At 47.6% G+C, this 18,929-nt stretch overlaps 7 protein-coding genes across 7 annotated transcripts; 3 read left to right on the top strand and 4 right to left on the bottom strand.

The window, feature by feature from the left end:
* Window positions 1-477: 477 nt before the first annotated feature.
* On the top strand, window positions 478-2,970 carry BRETT_005042 (uncharacterized protein; the record flags this gene model as incomplete). The annotated part of the gene is made up of 1 exon (XM_041283527.1): window positions 478-2,970. One exon carries the CDS (start codon window positions 478-480, stop codon window positions 2,968-2,970), a length of 2,493 nt encoding a protein of 830 aa, XP_041136879.1.
* A 1,781-nt stretch (window positions 2,971-4,751) lies between these two features.
* Window positions 4,752-5,663, bottom strand: BRETT_005041 (uncharacterized protein; the record flags this gene model as incomplete). Its single annotated transcript, XM_041283526.1, has 1 exon — window positions 4,752-5,663. One exon carries the CDS (start codon window positions 5,661-5,663, stop codon window positions 4,752-4,754), a length of 912 nt encoding a protein of 303 aa, XP_041136878.1.
* A 366-nt stretch (window positions 5,664-6,029) lies between these two features.
* Window positions 6,030-6,842, bottom strand: BRETT_005040 (uncharacterized protein; the record flags this gene model as incomplete). The annotated part of the gene is made up of 1 exon (XM_041283525.1): window positions 6,030-6,842. The coding sequence occupies one exon, from the start codon at window positions 6,840-6,842 to the stop codon at window positions 6,030-6,032; it is 813 nt and encodes a 270-aa protein (XP_041136877.1).
* Window positions 6,843-7,408: 566 nt separating this feature from the next.
* BRETT_005039 (uncharacterized protein) lies at window positions 7,409-9,637 on the bottom strand (the record flags this gene model as incomplete). The annotated part of the gene is made up of 1 exon (XM_041283524.1): window positions 7,409-9,637. One exon carries the CDS (start codon window positions 9,635-9,637, stop codon window positions 7,409-7,411), a length of 2,229 nt encoding a protein of 742 aa, XP_041136876.1.
* A 368-nt stretch (window positions 9,638-10,005) lies between these two features.
* Window positions 10,006-11,067, top strand: BRETT_005038 (uncharacterized protein; the record flags this gene model as incomplete). The annotated part of the gene is made up of 1 exon (XM_041283523.1): window positions 10,006-11,067. The coding sequence occupies one exon, from the start codon at window positions 10,006-10,008 to the stop codon at window positions 11,065-11,067; it is 1,062 nt and encodes a 353-aa protein (XP_041136875.1).
* Window positions 11,068-12,602: 1,535 nt separating this feature from the next.
* On the bottom strand, window positions 12,603-16,097 carry RET1 (DNA-directed RNA polymerase III core subunit ret1; the record flags this gene model as incomplete). Its single annotated transcript, XM_041283522.1, has 1 exon — window positions 12,603-16,097. The coding sequence occupies one exon, from the start codon at window positions 16,095-16,097 to the stop codon at window positions 12,603-12,605; it is 3,495 nt and encodes a 1,164-aa protein (XP_041136874.1).
* A 744-nt stretch (window positions 16,098-16,841) lies between these two features.
* On the top strand, window positions 16,842-18,656 carry BRETT_005036 (uncharacterized protein; the record flags this gene model as incomplete). Its single annotated transcript, XM_041283521.1, has 1 exon — window positions 16,842-18,656. The coding sequence occupies one exon, from the start codon at window positions 16,842-16,844 to the stop codon at window positions 18,654-18,656; it is 1,815 nt and encodes a 604-aa protein (XP_041136873.1).
* Window positions 18,657-18,929: the final 273 nt, after the last annotated feature.

The raw sequence follows: 18,929 nt of genomic DNA, 5'->3' as shown, positions 1-18,929 counted from the left end.
TACCTTACTGTAATAGATACGTCGATAGTCGCGTCTACATTAAGCTGCCGAAGAAAGCCTCGCTGATAAGGATTAAAGGTGTTTAAGTATTGCACTTTCCCATATTTATTAAGTTCATTTAACTTTCTTACTTAGTTCTCTAGTTTTCCTTTCTCTAGCCTCAAAATATCCAATACTAGTTATAGCAAAACTTCACAAAGTAATGGGTGGCTAATTAACTGAAATATTACACATATTTTATGCCACACTATTTTTTAGACTGCGTCTAAGATTTTAGGGTGCATCTGAGATTTTTAGTTTTATTCATTTAGCCTATTTTTTTATTCCTCTTCATTCTCAATTTTGAATTTTTCATTCTTCTTTTTTCCTTCTTTTTCATTCTTTTCATTCCTCATTTTTTATCTTATCTCGCACTACCCATGTACAACACACCGGTTGTCGTCGCTTATTGTTCCAGTTTTTACCCAAAGCAACAACATGACAGAGCGGAATAGACAAGTGTGGGTGGTGAACAAAGCCAAGGGCAGCAGGCAGCGATTCGACAGGCCGAGGCTCAGGCAATATATCGAGAAGCTGTCGCATGGATTGAACAAGAAGTATATTTCAACAGATAAGGTTTTGGACAAGGTTTGCGAAGGGCTTCCGGACGAGTTAACGGTGCCGCAGCTTATCGATTTTACGGCAGAGACGGTGGCAGCACTGACTACGAGCCACTACCAGTATTCGAACCTGGCAGCACGAATTCTTGAGAGGCATCTTCAGAAAAGAGTGCCGGCAAGATTTTCGCAAAACCTGGAGATGCTCAGGGCGTACAAGCCGGGGACAGGGAGGCGCAGAAAGGGACTTAAGATTTCGTATAAGCATCTCATTGCCAGGGACCTATACGAGCTGGTGATGGCACACCGAGAGGAGATAGACAGGCAGATAGTTGCCGAGCGAGATTTCGACATCGACTATTTTGGGTTCAGGACACTCGAGAAGTCGTATCTGCTCAAAATGGACGGTGTGTGCCACGAGACGCCCCAGTTTTTGTTGATGCGGGTGGCCCTATCACTCCATTTGGACAGTTTGAGCGATGCCTTCGAGAGTTACGATCTCATGTCGCGAAGATTTCTGCTGCATGCATCCCCCACGTTGTTCAACGCAGGAACGGAGTTCCCGAACCTCTCGTCGTGCTTCCTGGTGGGCCTGCAGAGCGACTCGTTGGACGGGATCTTCCGGACGGTGCACGGGTGTGCGATGATCTCGAAAGCCGCGGGCGGGATCGGAATGCACCTCAGTAACGTTCGGGCGGCCGGAACGTACATTTCGGGCACCAACGGGACGTCCAGCGGCATAGTTCCGATGCTCCGGGTGTTCAACAGCACGGCCAAGTATGTGGACCAGGGCGGAAACAAGCGGCCCGGTGCGATTTGTGCGTATTTGGAGCCGTGGCATGCAGACATCATGGAATTCCTCGATTTGAAGAAAAACCACGGCAAGGAGGAGATGCGGGCCCGGGATCTATTCTATGCATTGTGGATTCCTGACTTGTTCATGCGGCGGGTCGAGAAGGACCAGGTGTGGAGTCTTTTCTCCGAGGACACGGCCCCGGGGTTGTCGGACACATGGGGGGCCGAGTTCGAGTCCCTGTACGAGCAATACGAGCAAGAGGGCCGGTACCTGAAGCAGGTGAAGGCTCGCAAGGTCTGGGAGAGGATTCTTTACTCGCAGACGGAGACTGGCACGCCGTTTATGCTCTACAAAGACGCGTGCAACGCGAAATGCAACCAGAAGAACCTCGGCACGATCAAGTCGTCGAATCTCTGCTGCGAGGTCGTCGAGTACTCGTGCAAGGATGAGATCGCGGTGTGCAACCTTGGCTCTGTCGGGTTGCCGATGTTTGTGGAGGACGACGGGCAAGGAGGCCGTTTTTTCAACCTGCACAAGCTTCACGATGTGGTCAGAGTGCTTGTCCGCAACCTCAACCGCGTGATAGACGTGGGTGCGTACCCTCTGGGCGAGTGCAGAGTGTCGAACACGCGGCACAGGCCCGTTGCAGTCGGTGTCCAGGGCCTGGCAGACGCGTTTTTCAGGCTGCGGTACGCGTTTGGCAGCCCGGAGTCTCGCCGCCTCAACAAAGCCATCTTCCAGACCATCTACCACGCGGCCCTGGACCAGTCGGCGGACCTGGCCCGGCGGGAGGGCCCGTATTCGACATTCCGGGGCTCCCCGGCGGCAAACGGGGTTCTCCAGTACGACATGTGGGGCACAGAGCCTGCAGAAACCCGGGATCTGTGGGACTGGCCTGGGCTCAAGGCCAAAATCCGCCGCTTTGGCCTCCGCAACTCGCTCTTGGTGGCCCTCATGCCCACAGCATCGACCTCACAGATCCTGGGGTTCACAGAGTGCTTCGAGCCCATCACTTCCAACATCTACACACGAAGAGTTCTCTCTGGCGAGCACCAGGTGGTCAACTCGTACCTCGTCGATGATCTAGACCGCCTGGGCCTGTGGAATGCACACATGAAGGACCAGATTATCGCCGCAAACGGCTCCATCCAGGACATAGCCGGCATCCCGGAACACACCAAGCAACTCTACAAGACCGTCTGGGACATGTCGCAGAAGATCATCATTGACATGGCTGCCGACCGCGCTCCCTACGTTGACCAATCACAGAGCATGAACCTCTTCCTCAAGGACTGCACACTCGCCAAGATGACCAGCATGCACTTCTATGCCTGGCACAAGGGCTTGAAGACCGGCATGTACTACTTGAGGACCCAGGCCGCCTCCCAGGCCATCAAGTTCACCTTGAGCCCGACGATGGAGCGCGAATCTCGCACTAGCCGGATTGCTGAGGCTGCCCGGAGACGAAATTCCCGGATCCGGGGTAGCATCGCCGGCAACGATGCCAAAGATGGCTCCAACAGCGTTCCCATGTGCAACGCGTTGGATCCCGCCGGCTGCCAGTCCTGCTCCGGCTGAATGTACTGTATATAGGCCTAATTTTGTAAATATCTGCTTTGGGGTGTATTGTATGCCGTTTAGAGTGCTTGGGTTTGAGTAACTTGATAGTTGAAGATGCTTGTGTGCATTCTTTATCAGCCAAATCATAAAGTGTCTTGAACTGTGACATTGAAGAAACTTGATCAGCACAATATTATAACGTATCTTGATCTGTGACATTCTTTGAAGTATTTTAACCGTTGCAGATTGAAGATACTTGATCTATAACATTCCTTATCTTCAGATCAAATCATAAAATATCTTGATCTCCGACATTCTTTATCAGCCCAATTCATAAAGTATCTTGATCTGCTACATTCTTTATCCTCAAAGTATCTTAACGGTTGCAGATTGATGATGCTTGATCTCTATGAGATTGAAGCTGCTGGATCTCTACGACATTCTTTTCAGCACCAACTCATAAAGTACCTTGACAGATTCAAGTCTGATCATTACTCCAGATGTCTCTGCATTTCAGCACTTGCCTAGTAAACAGTGTAACTTGTTATTTCTACAAATTTCCCACTAAAAATGATATGTCCATTTGGACGTTGGATTCTATTATCCTTCTTGCTGGAAACTAGTAGTGAAATAACTTAATAGCAAATGTCAAGATCGCATCTGGTTGCCTCCAATGATCGAAATTACAACCCAGTACCATTAGAAATTTAGACATTTATCTCGTTATTTTCAATCAGTTAATGGTAAAATTACCACAGAAAGCTTAAGAGTCTAGATTGATTGCTTGATGATCTCTAGTGAAAGCAAGTTTAATACGGCATACATAGTAGTTAAGACTTACCTCAATTTAGTTGCTTTAGTCCACTTTCTGGTACTGTAAATGTTCCATCATGAAATAGATGAAAATTTATAGGTTAATTTGGTACACTCGTTTGTTACCTTTAATTCTTTGTACAGGTTCTATCGTAATTTGCAACAATCAAATAACTTAAAAGTAAAGTGGCTAGAGGAAGCCAAGAAATCAATTAGGAATAGCTTGATTGCAAACTAACATGGCTTTTTAGAATTTAAGGTTACTGGAATTTAGGAACTTGTACTGCCTTTCATCCTATCAACTCTTTTAAAAGCTTCATTGTAAATAACGTATTTGGTACAGTAAATTGAGAAGTTGGGGGCTTTGTAAATTGTCGAAGTGTCTTTTAGCCTCAAAGTTGATGAAATTTAAAATTAGTGCTCTAGGAAGACCAAACATAAGGTTTGCTGCACTCATTGGCTATCTTTAGTGAATTCTAATCAAGAACTAGCTAGATCCTCATTGACAATTTGTGGCTTTCCTTCTGTCTTTAAGCCGGAAGTAGATCGTAAAATGAGACATAATAGCAAAACTGTTACAACATACTCTGGTTAGTCAATACTTGAAGTAGTCAATATGTGCACTAGTTAATACTTTAAATAGTCAATTTTTGAAATACTTAATATTTTAAATGGTAAATATATGAAATAGTTAATACTTTAAATAGTCAATATTTGGTATGCTCATTTAGAATCCTTTGCTTTATTCATTTGGTTGAAACTAATAACTATGTACAAAACTAAGAATTGTCAAATACATTTGCGATGCCTGATGAATAGTTTCAGGCCCGTTATAAGATTATAAACAAGTAGCAGATGAACAGATCAGCTCCTAAATAGAAATAAAGTTTGAAATAAAGCTAACGGCCAGCTCATAAATAGAATAAGTCAACAGTAGGCTCATATAAAGCTACCAGCCAGCTCATAAATAAATAACACATACATCCTCATATGTAATCAATGTATCTCGAAAATCTCTCGGCCATACTTGCCACAACAGGTGGCATTCTCAGAATATTCACCAAACTAACTACACTTAACGACAGCAACGAGTATATGACAATGTAAGCAACCTTTCTGGCCTTTCTTGAGAAAAGACCCAAGAGCCGGTTCGAACCCGAAACCATATGATAGGCACCAACAAAAACCAGGAAAGCGTAAAAGGGAAACACGACCTTGGAAGTTGAAAGTGCATATGACATGTACGAGAGATCAACATACGAGGAATCGCCATCAACAAGAAGCGGGTTAACCCTCATCTTGAGCACGTGACCGGCGAGAAGTGGGATGAGTACGTATCCAGAAAAACTGAGAGGAGAAACTCCAAACCACCGATACGTGATGGATTTGATTGAGCTGAATCCCAGTATGGACAAAACTCCGCCCAAGCCTTCATTGACGTCATTGACGGTTCCTTCATTGTTGCGGGGCTTGGCAACGGGCTTTTTCTTGCCTTTCGATGCTTTGTTTGCTATTCCGTGCTTCCGCAAGTCGATCAACTTCCTCAGGAGGTTCAACAGTACACCAGAAGCAACATGGGCCACGACTGATCCCAACACAATAGGCTCCAAGTTGGCAGTCTGGTAGAGTTCACGACCCACGTCGATCGCCTCGTTTCCTGCGTCGACCCCGAAGAGAGCGGGCAAAACGACAACCGAGGAAAGATGGATTAGTGAGAATCCGGCAAAGGGAAGAATGGAGTACTTCTGGATGAAGCTTAAAGAGGAAATGATTCTGCTTGTAAGTGGAGTTCCCGAATGTGAACCTGGAGGTGGGATCCCGGGGATTTTTTGGGATGGAGGCGGTAGTTTTTCCTCCTGAAAAGGTTCTGGAGACAGCTGTTGGAGATCTGAAGGCATGAGTGAAGAGATGAGTGAAGAGATGAGTGAATAAAGAGAAGAGATGAGTGAATAAAGTGAAGAGATGAGTGAATAAAGTGCAGAGATGAGTGAATTGAGGAATTATTCAAAGTTGACGTGAAAAGAGAGAAGAAGTGCTTTGAGAAATTATTTAAAGTTAAAGTGCCTTGAAGTAAAACCTAAATAAAGTTTATATCTCAGAAAATAGATTGGTTCAAATAAATATAAACGTGTGTATGATTTAGAAATTGCGCATATAGATAGGCAAAAGTCCGGCAAAAAATTTCATAATCGATAAATTAAATTAATCAAAGCCATCCGCGAACTTTCGGGCAGCGGGATAGCTTCATATATAATGGTAATGCATCATTTAGGAAGATATCTCACACCCTTAGAAGGGCATCTGGAGGCCCTTACCGTGTCTATAGGAACAAAATCGCCGGCCACAATCGAGCCGTGCAACTTGTAAAAATACCAAACCTCTTGAAGCATATTTCCACGGCAACTAACGAACACAGGATGTCCAAAATGCTCCTCGAGACTCGATTCGATCTCCTCCCTGGTATAGAGCTTCGAGTTGGAGGGCACAATTCCCGACTGGGCCAACCATTGATACGTTGGTAAGGTCTTGAAGAGCTGCATGCTTCTTTTGTAGAAATCCACCACATTCTGGTTTTCCCGGTAGTTTTCCTGGTCATAGCAGCTTGGCTTGAGTGTATTCATGCAGGTTCCATGCTTGTTGAACTCGTGAACCCAGAGATAGTCGTCGTTTCCCCGTATATTCTTCCAAACACGGTCCATCTCGTCTAAAAGCTGATTTTCGCCAAACTGCTCCAAGATCGCCCTCGCACTCTTAATTGGGCTGAAAAGCTTGCAGAACTGGTCGTACGACCCATCACAGCGGTCTGGCCACACTCCGTGCATTGTGAACATGTCCTTTGGGCCCACTGACGGCCTTGCGTCCCAGAATTGTGCCTGTAAGAAAATACCACTTGGATATTCGAAGCAACAGCTGTTCTCAACCTCAGTTTTGTTCGAGCAGGAGAGCGGGATGTCTATTGGGCAGTTCAGGGCATTGTATGGCTGGATGAGGGGTTCTTGGTTGTTGAATGTGTCAATAACTGCTCCGGAGATTGTAATCTGGAAAAGGGTGAAAGCTGCCTCCAGAGTGAAAAGCATTGTTTGGGATGTAGTAGTTGTTTCTTGGAATGGAGAGAAGAAAGAGAGAGAAAGGAAGAAGAAAGGAAAGAAGAGGGAAAAGAGAAATAAAATGTGAAGGAGGAGAAACTGTGTAAATAATGTAAATAATGTCAATTGAAATGTGCCGCTGCTTATCAACAATGCGACTCTGATAATAATGGGACTCGCGTTATCGGGAGATAAAGGGAGAAAGAGAAAAGAGAAAAAGGAGAGAGAGAAAAAATAAAAAGATGGAGAAAAAAAATAAAAAGATAGAAAGAAAAAAAAAGTCCCAACAGTGTAGGAGGATTAGTGAAATACGCGACTGAAAATATATCGCTCTTTTAGGAAAGAGAGCTGCTACCATGTTATTCCATTAATGCCACCAACACACACCATACACATTTAAGAGCCTTCCAAAGCACCAATCCACATTTAAGAGCCCCCCCAAAGCACCAATACACATATGTGTGCGGTTACAGAAAAGATCAAGGCATATAACTGTTTATTACCGTAGTCAATCGCATCTAAGTTAAGTGTACATACATACATTTTACATCTTCGCATTACTCTTCATCAGAGTCCATATCGACATCTTCATTTCCATCCTCATCATCTTCACTTGCATCTTCATCACCTTCTCTTTCCTCCTCTCCCTCGCCCTTCTCCTGCTCCCGTTTCCTCTCTTCCTCCTCCTCCTTCTCCAAAGAATCCCGGAGAATCTTCATTTTGGCTTCCTTAACCTCTCTCTGCGTCTTAACATACGCTCCAAGAGGCGTTTTCTCCCACTCAACATCCTGGAGGAACTTAGACACCTCCTGTGTGTTGCTTGGGCCATACTGCACGGTGGCCCGCCTGCTCTCTATGTATTTTGCGTTTGCATTAAGCTTGTCGATCAAAGTTCCAAGTTGCTTGCTGAACTTCAAGTTTCCCCCCTTTCTCTTGCGGAAACGCCTCAAGTATATGACAGGCGGAGTTATGAGCTCCGGGAAGGCGATGCTCTTGCAGTAGAGCGCAAAAAACTCCGCGCAAAGCTCTATGAACTCGTCACAGACGCCTGATTGGTACACTCTGGTGCCAATGTACGCCTTATTCACCTTGATGCAGCTGTCAAAGTCCACTGCGGCCAAAGACGAGGCCCTGGGCTTCTTGGTGAACACAGAAGACGTCAGTATCTCGCTTATCAATGGAAATAGCGGGATAAACACGCCGGTGGCCTGCGATAACCTGATTAGTGACCTCACAAGGTAAAATCTGAGCGGGAAGAACTGTGCAGATGGCACCAAACGAATCGTTCCGATGGTCACCTGCACCAATGGGTAAATAAGCTGCCTCAAAGGTGACTCTGTACCGCTTTTTCTTCCCTTTTTCACACTGCTCTTGAGTTCAGCCTCCGGATTGCACCGCAAGCAGAGCATTCTGGACCAGAAATCGAGAGCGTTGCACACCTGCCAGTTGTAAACAGCCTTGTAACTCTCCTTGGTAGGATTGTTGACACTCTCGCGGAGGTGGATTGCCAACTGCCGAATGTTCTCGAATCCAACCCTATATCCCAAACTTTCATCCTCGCCATACAACTCGGCCATCGAGTTCTTCTGGAAGTTGATCGAGGGGATTGTGTGAACGTTTGTGCGGCGGCAGTTCTTCACAAAGCCTGAATACATCGATCTGAGAGAAATCTCCAACACTGCCTTTGGATACTCGTGGGACACGTTGTTTAGAAAGGCAAACGCGGCAACCTGGGTCTCGAAATCGCCCGATGATGCCCAAACCTGCACCACGCTGTTGATCAAAATCTTTAGGATCTTCCTCCACGACATGATGTATGGGAAAAGCTCCTGGGTAGACTGTAAAACGAGAATCGCCATCTCTGTCTTCGATATGCCGTCCAAAAGCTCAAGCAAAGACGTTGAGTGCAACTTCACGATTGTGCAAATGCGGCCGTTCAACTTCTTCGATGTTGAGCCAAGCTTTCTGCTGCCTCTTGCGTCCTTTTTGTATGGAGAAAGCCTCTCGATCGCAAGAGGAAGCTTCTTTAAAACAACCATCATCAACAAGTTGAACACCGGCCCGCTGCTCACTTTATATCTGTACTCCCTGTCTGTCTCTGAATTCACCGCCGCCTTGAATGCCATGGCTGCCTGCTTGATCCCTTTGATTGATGGCTTTTCCTGCATCATGTTCTTTTCCCAGCTTTTCACCATCTCAATCGTCACTTCCACTTCTAGCTGTGTTTTTTCCTTGTCCTTGTCCTTGTCCTCCTTCTCAGCCTCCTCCTTATCCTCATCATCCTCGTCCGAGCTCACCATATCCATAGGATTCACCGGATTGAAATCAAGAAGATCCTTGTCATTATCTTTCAAATACTTGTAGAACTCTGGGTCTTCCTTCTTCAAATCCTCCAAATCCTGCTTGTCCATCTCCATTTCCGCTCCGGATTCCGATTCTGCGTCCGAACCGGCCTTCGAGTCCGACTCTGACTCTATTTCCAACTCTGATTCCTCCCCTTTGCTCTTTTCTTCCTCCTTCGACTTCTTACCCAATTTAGACCCTTTTTTCGTCTTAACACTTGGAACTTCCACCTTTTTCTCAAAGTACTTCTCTAAATCCATGTCATCAAACACCTCTCCATCCTTGGCCGATCTCCCATTTGCTCTGTTCTTGGCCTTTTCCTCCCGAAGTGCCTTCTTGTTGCCAATTCTCCGTTTGTACTCCTTGGCCTTATTACGCTTCTCCAACGTCTTCTTCAAATGCTTCTTGTTGAACTTCTTGGTTGCTTTACTAGTCTTGGCCATCTTGAGCTTCTATCTACTGGCAATCCCGTCTGTTTCCAGCTGTTGGCTTGGCTTTCTGGGAGTTATGATCTGGAGATAGGGATTGTAGGTCTAAAATTTTTCCGAGAGAATTTTTCAGCTGAGAAGGAAAAAAAAAAAAAAAAAAAAAAAAAGTTTAAGTTGAATATCTAGAGATGCCGTCTCTGGAGTGTGTCGATCGACGCTTTCTGCACAAAATGGATGGCCCGTTTTTGTTTTTATTGACCATAGAGTTGGCATCATTGTTGAAGTTCAAGTCACTTTATCACTCATTTAGCCAAAAGGGCACGTTCTAAAGCATTATAGTGACAATTCATCGAATTTCAGGCAGAATTTGACCCTTCTCGAACATGGATGAGCAGTCGACGCCAAACTCACAATCAACACCTCATGATTCGTTTCTAGATTTTTCTGAAGTGTCGGATCAGGCAATAGAATCAACAATTAGCGAGCAGGAGGAACTGTATGGGGAAGTGAGGCCGGCCCCAAAGAAGTTGATGGAGCCTAAAATGCTTCCGAAACTAACCGGGAAGCTCATGATTCCCAAACGGAGATCAAGCAGTCCCAAAAAGGCATCCGAGCAGCATATAATCGGCAAGAGCAACCACCGAATACCAATGAAAAGCGTGCGGAACTTCAGTTCACCGCTTCCGCGCAAAATAGTTGAGCTTAGCACTTCGCCAATACCGGATTTGTCACCAAAAGGAACATCGAGGCCTAAAAAGGCCAAATATGGCGGTCTAGAAAACCTCACAGCATCGACACCGATCGTTTTAAGGACTAAGGATGGCCCAATGCAGTCACCCTTGGCTGTGCGGAGCTTCTCGAGCCCTGCTGCAGACATCAGGATGAGCGATAAGATCCCGATTCAGGTTCAACTTAATCAATTGAGTAAAACGACATTTGTCGAGGAGAACGAGCGGCAACTAGAGAGAGAGATCAAGAGATATGAGCAGAGTATTGCGAAGTTGAAGAAGATTGAGGCGAAAAGAGAAGATGAGAGTCCAAAAGATGGGCTGGCCGAGTTGATTGATAAATGGAGAAAAGCAGCAAAAGCGGCCTCAAACTATGTTTTGAACGATGCGAAGCTAAAGATAGATCGAATGGGAGGAATAGAGGAATACCGGAAGAAGCAGCGGGACTCCCGGCTGAGAAAGCTGAGGTTTGAGTACGATACTTCGGCTTTGGGTGAGCTAGATGACTTTATGCGGTCTCCCAGGTACAAGAATTTGGGAAAAGCGGAAAAGGAGGAGGTGGAGGAGAGAAAGAGGGCCATAGAGAGGATGGGTGAGAAGATAGAGCATGGAGAAATGCCTGGTGATGGTTCTGGGGATGGATTGAGCAGGGAGTTCTCCATGAAGGAGTTGTACGGGCAGCTGAATTTGGATTACGATTTGGTGTACAGGAAGTGATATGGGAAGTGATGCTGAGATTAGGAAGGCGAAGTTAGAAGAAGTGATAGCGCATCTCACAAATGTTAAGCAAGGTAAGTGGGAACATTTGAAACGTCTGAAAACGAGCATGTTGTAAGGCGATTAATGGCATAGTGCATCTTTGGGTAGGGGATGGTTATAATAATAAGGCATATATGACATATAAGGTGGGAAGGAGTTGAGGGGAAGCTGAATGTTAATGTTCAAAGTATGTGATGAAATACCTCAATGCGGAGTTTGATCTAAAGTGCAATGAACTGGAGGCTGACGTGATTTGTACCATGTACGAGTTAAGAATAGCTGGTTCCTCAACAGCAAGATGTATACTTGGTCTTGGCATATCAAACATTTAAACACTTGAGCATTTCAGCAGCATACTAAATATATATAAGCGTATACATGATTTAGTACTTGAATGGCAGCTTAAAGGCTTAAAGGAATTATGGATATTGCTGAAGAAGTTCACAGCATATGTTGGAGTAGACTCGGGGTGATATTTAAAGACAAAACTTGGATTTTGGAAATGTCACTAAAGAGGATTCAGAGAAAATTCTTTAAATACTTAACCAGAAGGGTTTAATATAGTTTGCAACTGCCATCTTTAAACAGAATGTTAAAGTACTTCAGAAATCAGATGCATCCACATTACAAATATGCCGAAAATACTGTATTGAGCAGGGGTTAAATACTAGATATTGGATTATATATTGAGAATGTGGAACTGTGTGACAGCGTATAAGACGTAGATATGGGAGGTAGCATTGGCATAAGGCATAGTTAACCAAGATATTGAGTGTATAGTCTAAACTGGGGGTGTAATGCATATAGAGTGTGAAGCATATAGTGCATATATTGCATCTAGATCATAACATGCAGCTTATCTAGATCATGTGTGTATGTGTATAGAGTATATAGAGCATATACGGTATACGCAAAATGTAAATCATCTAGAGCATACAGAGCATATATCCAGTATACAGCATACATCTATATCTATGTCTAGAACAGAATGGTATTTCATATTGAATACTAGAAATCATTGCATAGTGTACTAGATATATCAATGGTGTAATTGACAAATATTGGATGCACAGCAGCAGGATATGAAATACTATATTGCATTACATACACATAGACTAAGCAATGTTATATCCTCACATCCATGTGGATCTCAAGACATTAAGTACTAGAAATTGAATTACATACTATACACATATAGACTAAGCAATGTTATTTCCAGCAGGCATCTGGATGTAGATCTCAGGAAACTAATACTAGAAATTGCATTACATACTGCATGCACATATTTAAGATGAACTAAGCAACGTCATGTCTTCCATATCTATGTAGATCTCAATCTAGATATATCTAGATTTCGATATTGATCCTCATATGTAGATCTATCTAGATATATCTAGATTTCGATATTGATCCTCATATGTAGATCTATCTAGATATATCCTCCATCCATGGATCTCAATCTAGATCTATCGATCTAGATTTCGATATCAATATTAAAACACATCACCCAACTGTAACCGCGGTGCTATGTTCATCGAAATCAGCTCCTGGAACAAAAGCTTCGCAGCATACGGAATGGTCATCTTGACCACATTCTGGCTGCTCTTGCACATAGGACACCAGCCATTGTAGCCCATAAGGCCGCAGCCCTGGCAAATATCGACATCAAAGGCATCGGAGCTCAACATCAACCGCTCAAGCAAGAGCTGAGACGCTCCGTAGGCAATCAAGCAGTCCCGCTCCATCTCGCCGAGCCGAAGACCACCGTCCCGCGCCCTACCCTCGGTGGGCTGCCTGGTGAGCACAGCCCGGGGACCTCTGGCCCTGGCGTGCATCTTGTCGAGCACCATGTGCTTCAACTTCTGGTAGTAGATGGGCCCGAAGAAGATGTAGGCCTGGAGGGCCTCACCGGTGGTTCCCGAGTAGAGCATGTCCTTCCCGCCGTAGTTGAAGCCCTTGGAAACCAAGATCTTGGACATTTCCGAGAGGTCCGAGCCGCCAAAGCACGTTCCGTACTCGAAGGTGCCCCGGAGCACGCCGGCCTTGCCCGACACGAGTTCCATCATCTTTCCGACGGTCATCCGCGAGGGGAACCCGTGCGGGTTCATGATCATGTCTGGGCAGATGCCCTGGTCGCTGAACGGCATGTCTTCCTGCTTGATGATCATTCCACACACACCTTTCTGGCCGTGCCTGGACGAGAACTTGTCGCCCAACTCGGGGCGCCTGGTTTGCCGGAGGAGCACTTTGATTAGTGCCTGGTCGTTGTCTCCGACGGTGAGCATGACCTGGTCCACGTATGAGGGGACGGGGCCGCGGTAGACGAGGGGAGATTCCTGGAAGGAGGAGGTGGCACTTTCTCTTTCTCTACTCTGTCCATTTCTACCTCCTCCTGGGCCTCGCCCGCTCGGATTGGTGGAATTTCCACCTCCACTTGGTCCTCCTGGCCCCGTCGGCCCGGTCGGAACGCATTTGTTCACTATCACCTGCCCACTCTGCACCATCGACCCCACCTCCGCCAACCCGTCTCCCCCCAATGCCGAATGCTGGTAGATCGGCCGGCCGGAACCGTCCAACCGCATTCCCCCCACAATGTCCTTGGTGTGGTTCGGGTACCGCTTCAACAAGGCGGTGTTCTTCCGCAACGTCTGGCAGCGTCCGAACCCGCGGTCGATCGACGCCCGGTTCAACAGCAACGCGTCCTCAATATCGTAACCCGAGTACGACATCACGGCCACGGTGGCATTGTGGCCTGCCGGCAGCCGATTGTACTTGACAAGCTCTATGGTCCGGGTTCGAACCAGCGGCTGCTCCGGGTAGCAGAGCAAGTAGAGGAGCGTGTCGATACGCCGGAACTGGTTGTACGCGATGGCCCCGATGGCCTGCTTGCCCATGGCACACTGGTACGTGTTCCGGGGCGATTGGTTGTGGTGAGGGTACGGGATGAGGCCTGCGACTGCCCCCAAGACGGTGAACGGCTCGATCTCGAGGTGCGTGGTGAGCTGGCCGATGTCCCGCTCGTACAACGCGATGAGGGCGTCGTTCTCCTCGTTGACGTCGAGGTACTCGACGAGGCCGCGGCGGAGGAAATCGTCGAAGCCCCAGCGGCCGTCTCGGAGCAAGGCGAGGTGCCGGGCGGTCACCCGGGACACACCGCGGTCGACGATGATCAGGGGCCGGCAGATTCGACCGCCGTCGGAGGCCAGGTGCACGGCAGCCTGCTGCAAGTCGGTGTGGATGGACACGAAGGCGTCGAGCCGCCCGGAGCGACGCAGCAGCCGGAAACGGCGCACGAAGGCCCCCGGGTACCGGGTGACGGCGATCATGGTGCCGTTGAGGTAGATGCCGAAGCTGCCGCGGGCGTGGAGGGCTCGGGAGTCCGCCTGGCCGATGTCCTGGGCCCCGAGCATGAAGCAGGCCCGGCGGATCGGCTCCTCCTCGCTGTCCGTGGTGATGTGCGTCATGAGGGCCAAGTTCTTCACCAAGCCGCACGATGCACCTTCGGGCGTGTCCGCGGGGCACAACATGCCGAACTGCGAGGGCTGCAAGGACCTCGGCCCGCTGACTTTCCGCGACTTCTCGAACTGCGAGCTGATCCGGGTCATCATGCCCAACGCTGCAATGTACGAGAGCCGGCTCAACACGTGGGTCACGCCGGCCCGCTCCATCTTGAACCGCTTCAAGGACCAGTTGCCCGTCGAGATGGCCCGGTTGAGCCCCATGGTGACGTTGTTGGAGTGGATGTTGATGTGCAGCAAGGCGTCGAACTCGGACGCCCGGCTCGGCCGCCGCAAAATCTTGTCCAAGTTGGCCTTGAAGTCGTTGTTGAACTTCTTGAAGAGGTCCTCGAACAGCAACGAGAGCAACTGGCCGGCCAACTCGAGCCTCTTGTTGCCCGCGTAGTCCCTGTCATCCACGAGCTTCGGGTTCTGCATCGCCATCACCACCCGCCGGGTCATCGTAGCGATGTACACGGCCTTCTGCCGGAAGTCCCGCCGCGCCACTGTCAGGTGGGCACAGATCGTCGTGGCCACGGCCTCGAGCCCCTCCTGGAGCACACTCAACCGCGGGGCATTCATCCGCCGCACGGTCTTCACCCGCCGCCCGATGAACTCCAACGCCTGCCGCTGCGTGAACACCCCGAGCCGCGACGCCGCCTCGAAGTTCTCCGCGAACAGGTCCTGGTACGCCGAGTCGTCCCCGCACACCAGCTGCATGATCTCCATGTCGCTCACCACGCCCGCCGCCTTCAAAACCACCACGATCGGCACCTCCTCGCTGATCGAGTTGTGCTTCAGGTAGATCCGGCCCTTCTTGGCCACCACGTACGTCTTGGACTTGCGCTCGTGCGTCGACGACGTCACCGACGCCTGCACGATGCCCTTTTTGCGGTCCGTCTCCACGATAATCCGGTTCTTACTCAACTGCTCCTGGACCAAGATCACCTTCTCCGTGCCGTTCACCACAAAGTACCCGCCCGGGTCCAACGGGCACTCGTTCAGGTACGCCATCTCCGCCTCGCTGCGCCCGTGCAAGATGCACTTGTTCGACCGGAGCATGATGGGCATCCGGCCGATCTCCAAGTCCCGGTGGATGATGATCTTCCGCCCCCGCGTGTACTCCACGTCCACGTAGATCGGAGCACTGTACGTCAGGTCCCGGAGCCGGCACTCGTGCGGCGGCAGCACCACCTCCGGCTTCTCCCGGTCCCCGTTGCTCTTGTATCCCACCCGGATGTCCAGGTACTTCAGGTAGAAGCTCGGGTCCACGTCCGACACCACCATCTCGTTTGCCTTGACGATTTTCTTCAAGTCCACGTCCACGAAGTAGTTGTACGAGTCCAAGTGCTGCTTCACGAGTCCCTTCACTTTCAAGAATGCCGGCACCAAATTCCACTTGTCTTTTGCCGTGTTGATTGGGTCTGTCAACGCTTTCCCTTTGTACATTGGCTTCAGCAGTTCGTCCATAGCCTCATTTTTGCTCGTCATGCTTAAATTGTTCTTAATCTGTCCTCTGCCTAGTCTATCTTTTCAGCTTCTCTGTATCAAAGTATCAAAGTATCAAAGAAACTAGAAGTATCAAACAAATCAAGAAATTAGAAATCAATATGAAAAATTTATAAGATGAAAAAAATAGAGAAAATATTTTGCTCTAGAAACCTACGCCGGAATCTCAATTCTGAGAGGTTTCGCTAAGATGACCCTAAGTTGAATGGCTTCCAGATTTTGTCTCTGGTCATTGTAATTTGTGATTTAATGTCATTGACTTAGTATCATTGACTCAATATCATTGACTTAATATCATTTCTTAATATCATTTCTTAATATCATTTCTTAATATCATTTCTTGATTTAACCTATCTGGTTGATTTGGTTATCACTGCCTCATCTACTCTCTCAAGTGAACTTAATTCATTAGGTTATTTATCGATTTATTCAAGCTGACTTTATTAACTGATTTATTTATTGATCTGTTCACCGGACACACTTCTCACTGATTTGTTCGTTGAGTTATTTAGTCTATCAAGCTTGATTTATTCAGGTGGACCTAACTTACTGATTTACCCATTGCTTTGTTCACAAAGCTCACTTCATTGATTTATTCATTGATTTATTCTATCAAGCTCACTTCATTGATTTAGTCTATCAAGCTCACTTCATTGACATTCATCGATTGTTTATAACTTCACTCACTCATACAGATCATTTCCATTCCTCTTAATCTCCCCTCCCATGCAATCCCCTCTGACCCAACCCTCCTCCTCAGACCTCTTCAAGTCAAGCATCAACGAGTACTTGGACAATCTCCCCGAAACTGTCCATGCACAACTCTACAAATCGCCAGAAACATGTTTGGCAGTATTCAGGTTGCTCCCTGCACTCGCCAAGTTCTACATCATGACCCTTCTATTCCAGGAGACGGCAATCCCGTTTTTGGACCTCAATAGGTGGATCCGGCACAAAAAGGCTTCAGGCACTACACACAGGCGAAACCCAAGCAAGATATACCAGAACGAGTCCATCAAGCGGCTCAAAGCACTCAATCTCCTCAAGGAGATCAGGAAGAAGCTCAAGCACCCGAAAACAGGCAAGATCGCCGTCATAGTGTTTGTGCAGTTGAACCCGATCTTCAGGCAGAGTTTCAGGGATGCACTCACTGGATTTCGGGCCGGCAGGCAGTTGGATCCAAATGAGAAGATCACGGAGACGATCGAGGAGTCTGAGGCGAAAGAGAGCGGAAGGAAGGGCCTGAAAAGCTCAAAAGACAACAAAAGCACCGAAAGCACGCAGAAAAACCTCAATGCACTGTTCAGCGACGACAACGCGAAGATCACAGTGGAGTTCCTGGACTCGTACTGCTTGTCGAAGTGGGAGAACATCTTGCACTTCATGGTTGGCTCGGAGATCGCCGAGTACCCCAGCATAGGCGTGCTGACGTTGCTTCGGTACAGCGGGTTGATGGAGCTGCCGTCCGACCGCCAGAGGAGAGAAAACAGCTCTTCCGGGGCAGATGCAGACGAGGATTTTGTAGTCGACGATCATTACATAGACGGGAAGCTGACTCCACCTTCAGGGGAGGAGCTCAAGTCTCTTCTGATCACGAAAAGCGGGTTCCAGTTTCTTCTCCAGACCATCAACTCGCAAATCTGGACCCTCCTCCTCCAGTACTTGAAGATGTCCGAGAAGCTCATGATGAACCCGGTGGACGTTCTCAACTTCATCTTCATGTTGGGATCGCTCGAGCTCGGAGAGGGTTACCCGATCGGGATGCTAAGCGACACCCAGCTCATCATGCTTGAGGATCTGATCGATTACGGGCTTCTATACTACCCGCGGGATGCTGCTTCCGGCGGAAAGGGCAAGATATTCTACCCGACGCGTCTAGCCACGTCGTTGACCTCCGAGCAGACCAACTTCAAGACTGCAAGTGCCGCTTTAAACGATCAGATTGCCAACCCGGCGACCGAGGCCGACCAAACCAGGGTTGAAGGGTCTGTGATCATCGAGACAAACTTCAAAATATACTGCTACACGTCCTCGCCGCTCCAGATCGCCATCTTGAACTTGTTCGTGCACCTGAAGACCCGTTTTGCCAACATGGTCACCGGCATTGTCACCCGGGAGTCCATTCGCAGGGCCCTGATCAATGGAATCACCGCCGATCAGATCATCAACTACTTGGAGACCCACGCACACCCGGGGATGGTGAAAAAAGCAGAGGAAAAATACGCCAAGAAGCTTGAATTCGAGAATTCCATCGGCAACACCTACGCTGCCGACCAGCTGAAGTTCGAAATCCTCCCTCCCACAGTCGTGGACCAGATCAAGCTCTGGCAGTTGGAGCTAGACCGAATTGAGGCTACCAACGGGTACTTGTACAAGGATTTTGCCAATGACTTCGAGTTTGAGAAGCTCATGGACTACGGTGAGGAGATAGGTGTTATTTTGTGGAAGGACAAGTCCCACAGGCGGTTTTTTGTCACTACCGAGGGAAACACGCAGTTGATTGATTACGCGAAGCGGATATTGAGGAAGAAGGGAGAATGACTTTGCTAGGTTTAGTTTGTGCAATTAATGGAGGTGGTTACTACAGCTTATTACTACTACTAATATTACTACTACTACTACTACTACTACTACTACTACTACTACTACTACTACTACTACTACTACTACTACTACTACTACTACTACTACTACTACTACTACTACTACTACTACTACTACTACTTATCATTTATTTCTTACTTCTTGCTTATTTCCTATTTCCTACTCCCTACTTTTTCCTTATTTCTTACTACTTCTTCCTTATTTCTTACT

The sequence above is a fragment of the Brettanomyces bruxellensis genome, chromosome 7 (assembly GCF_011074885.1).
Source record: "Brettanomyces bruxellensis chromosome 7, complete sequence".
NCBI lineage: Eukaryota > Fungi > Ascomycota > Pichiomycetes > Pichiales > Pichiaceae > Brettanomyces > Brettanomyces bruxellensis.
Note: the sequence above shows the minus strand (reverse complement) of the source record. Positions and strands in the feature narration are given on the sequence as shown.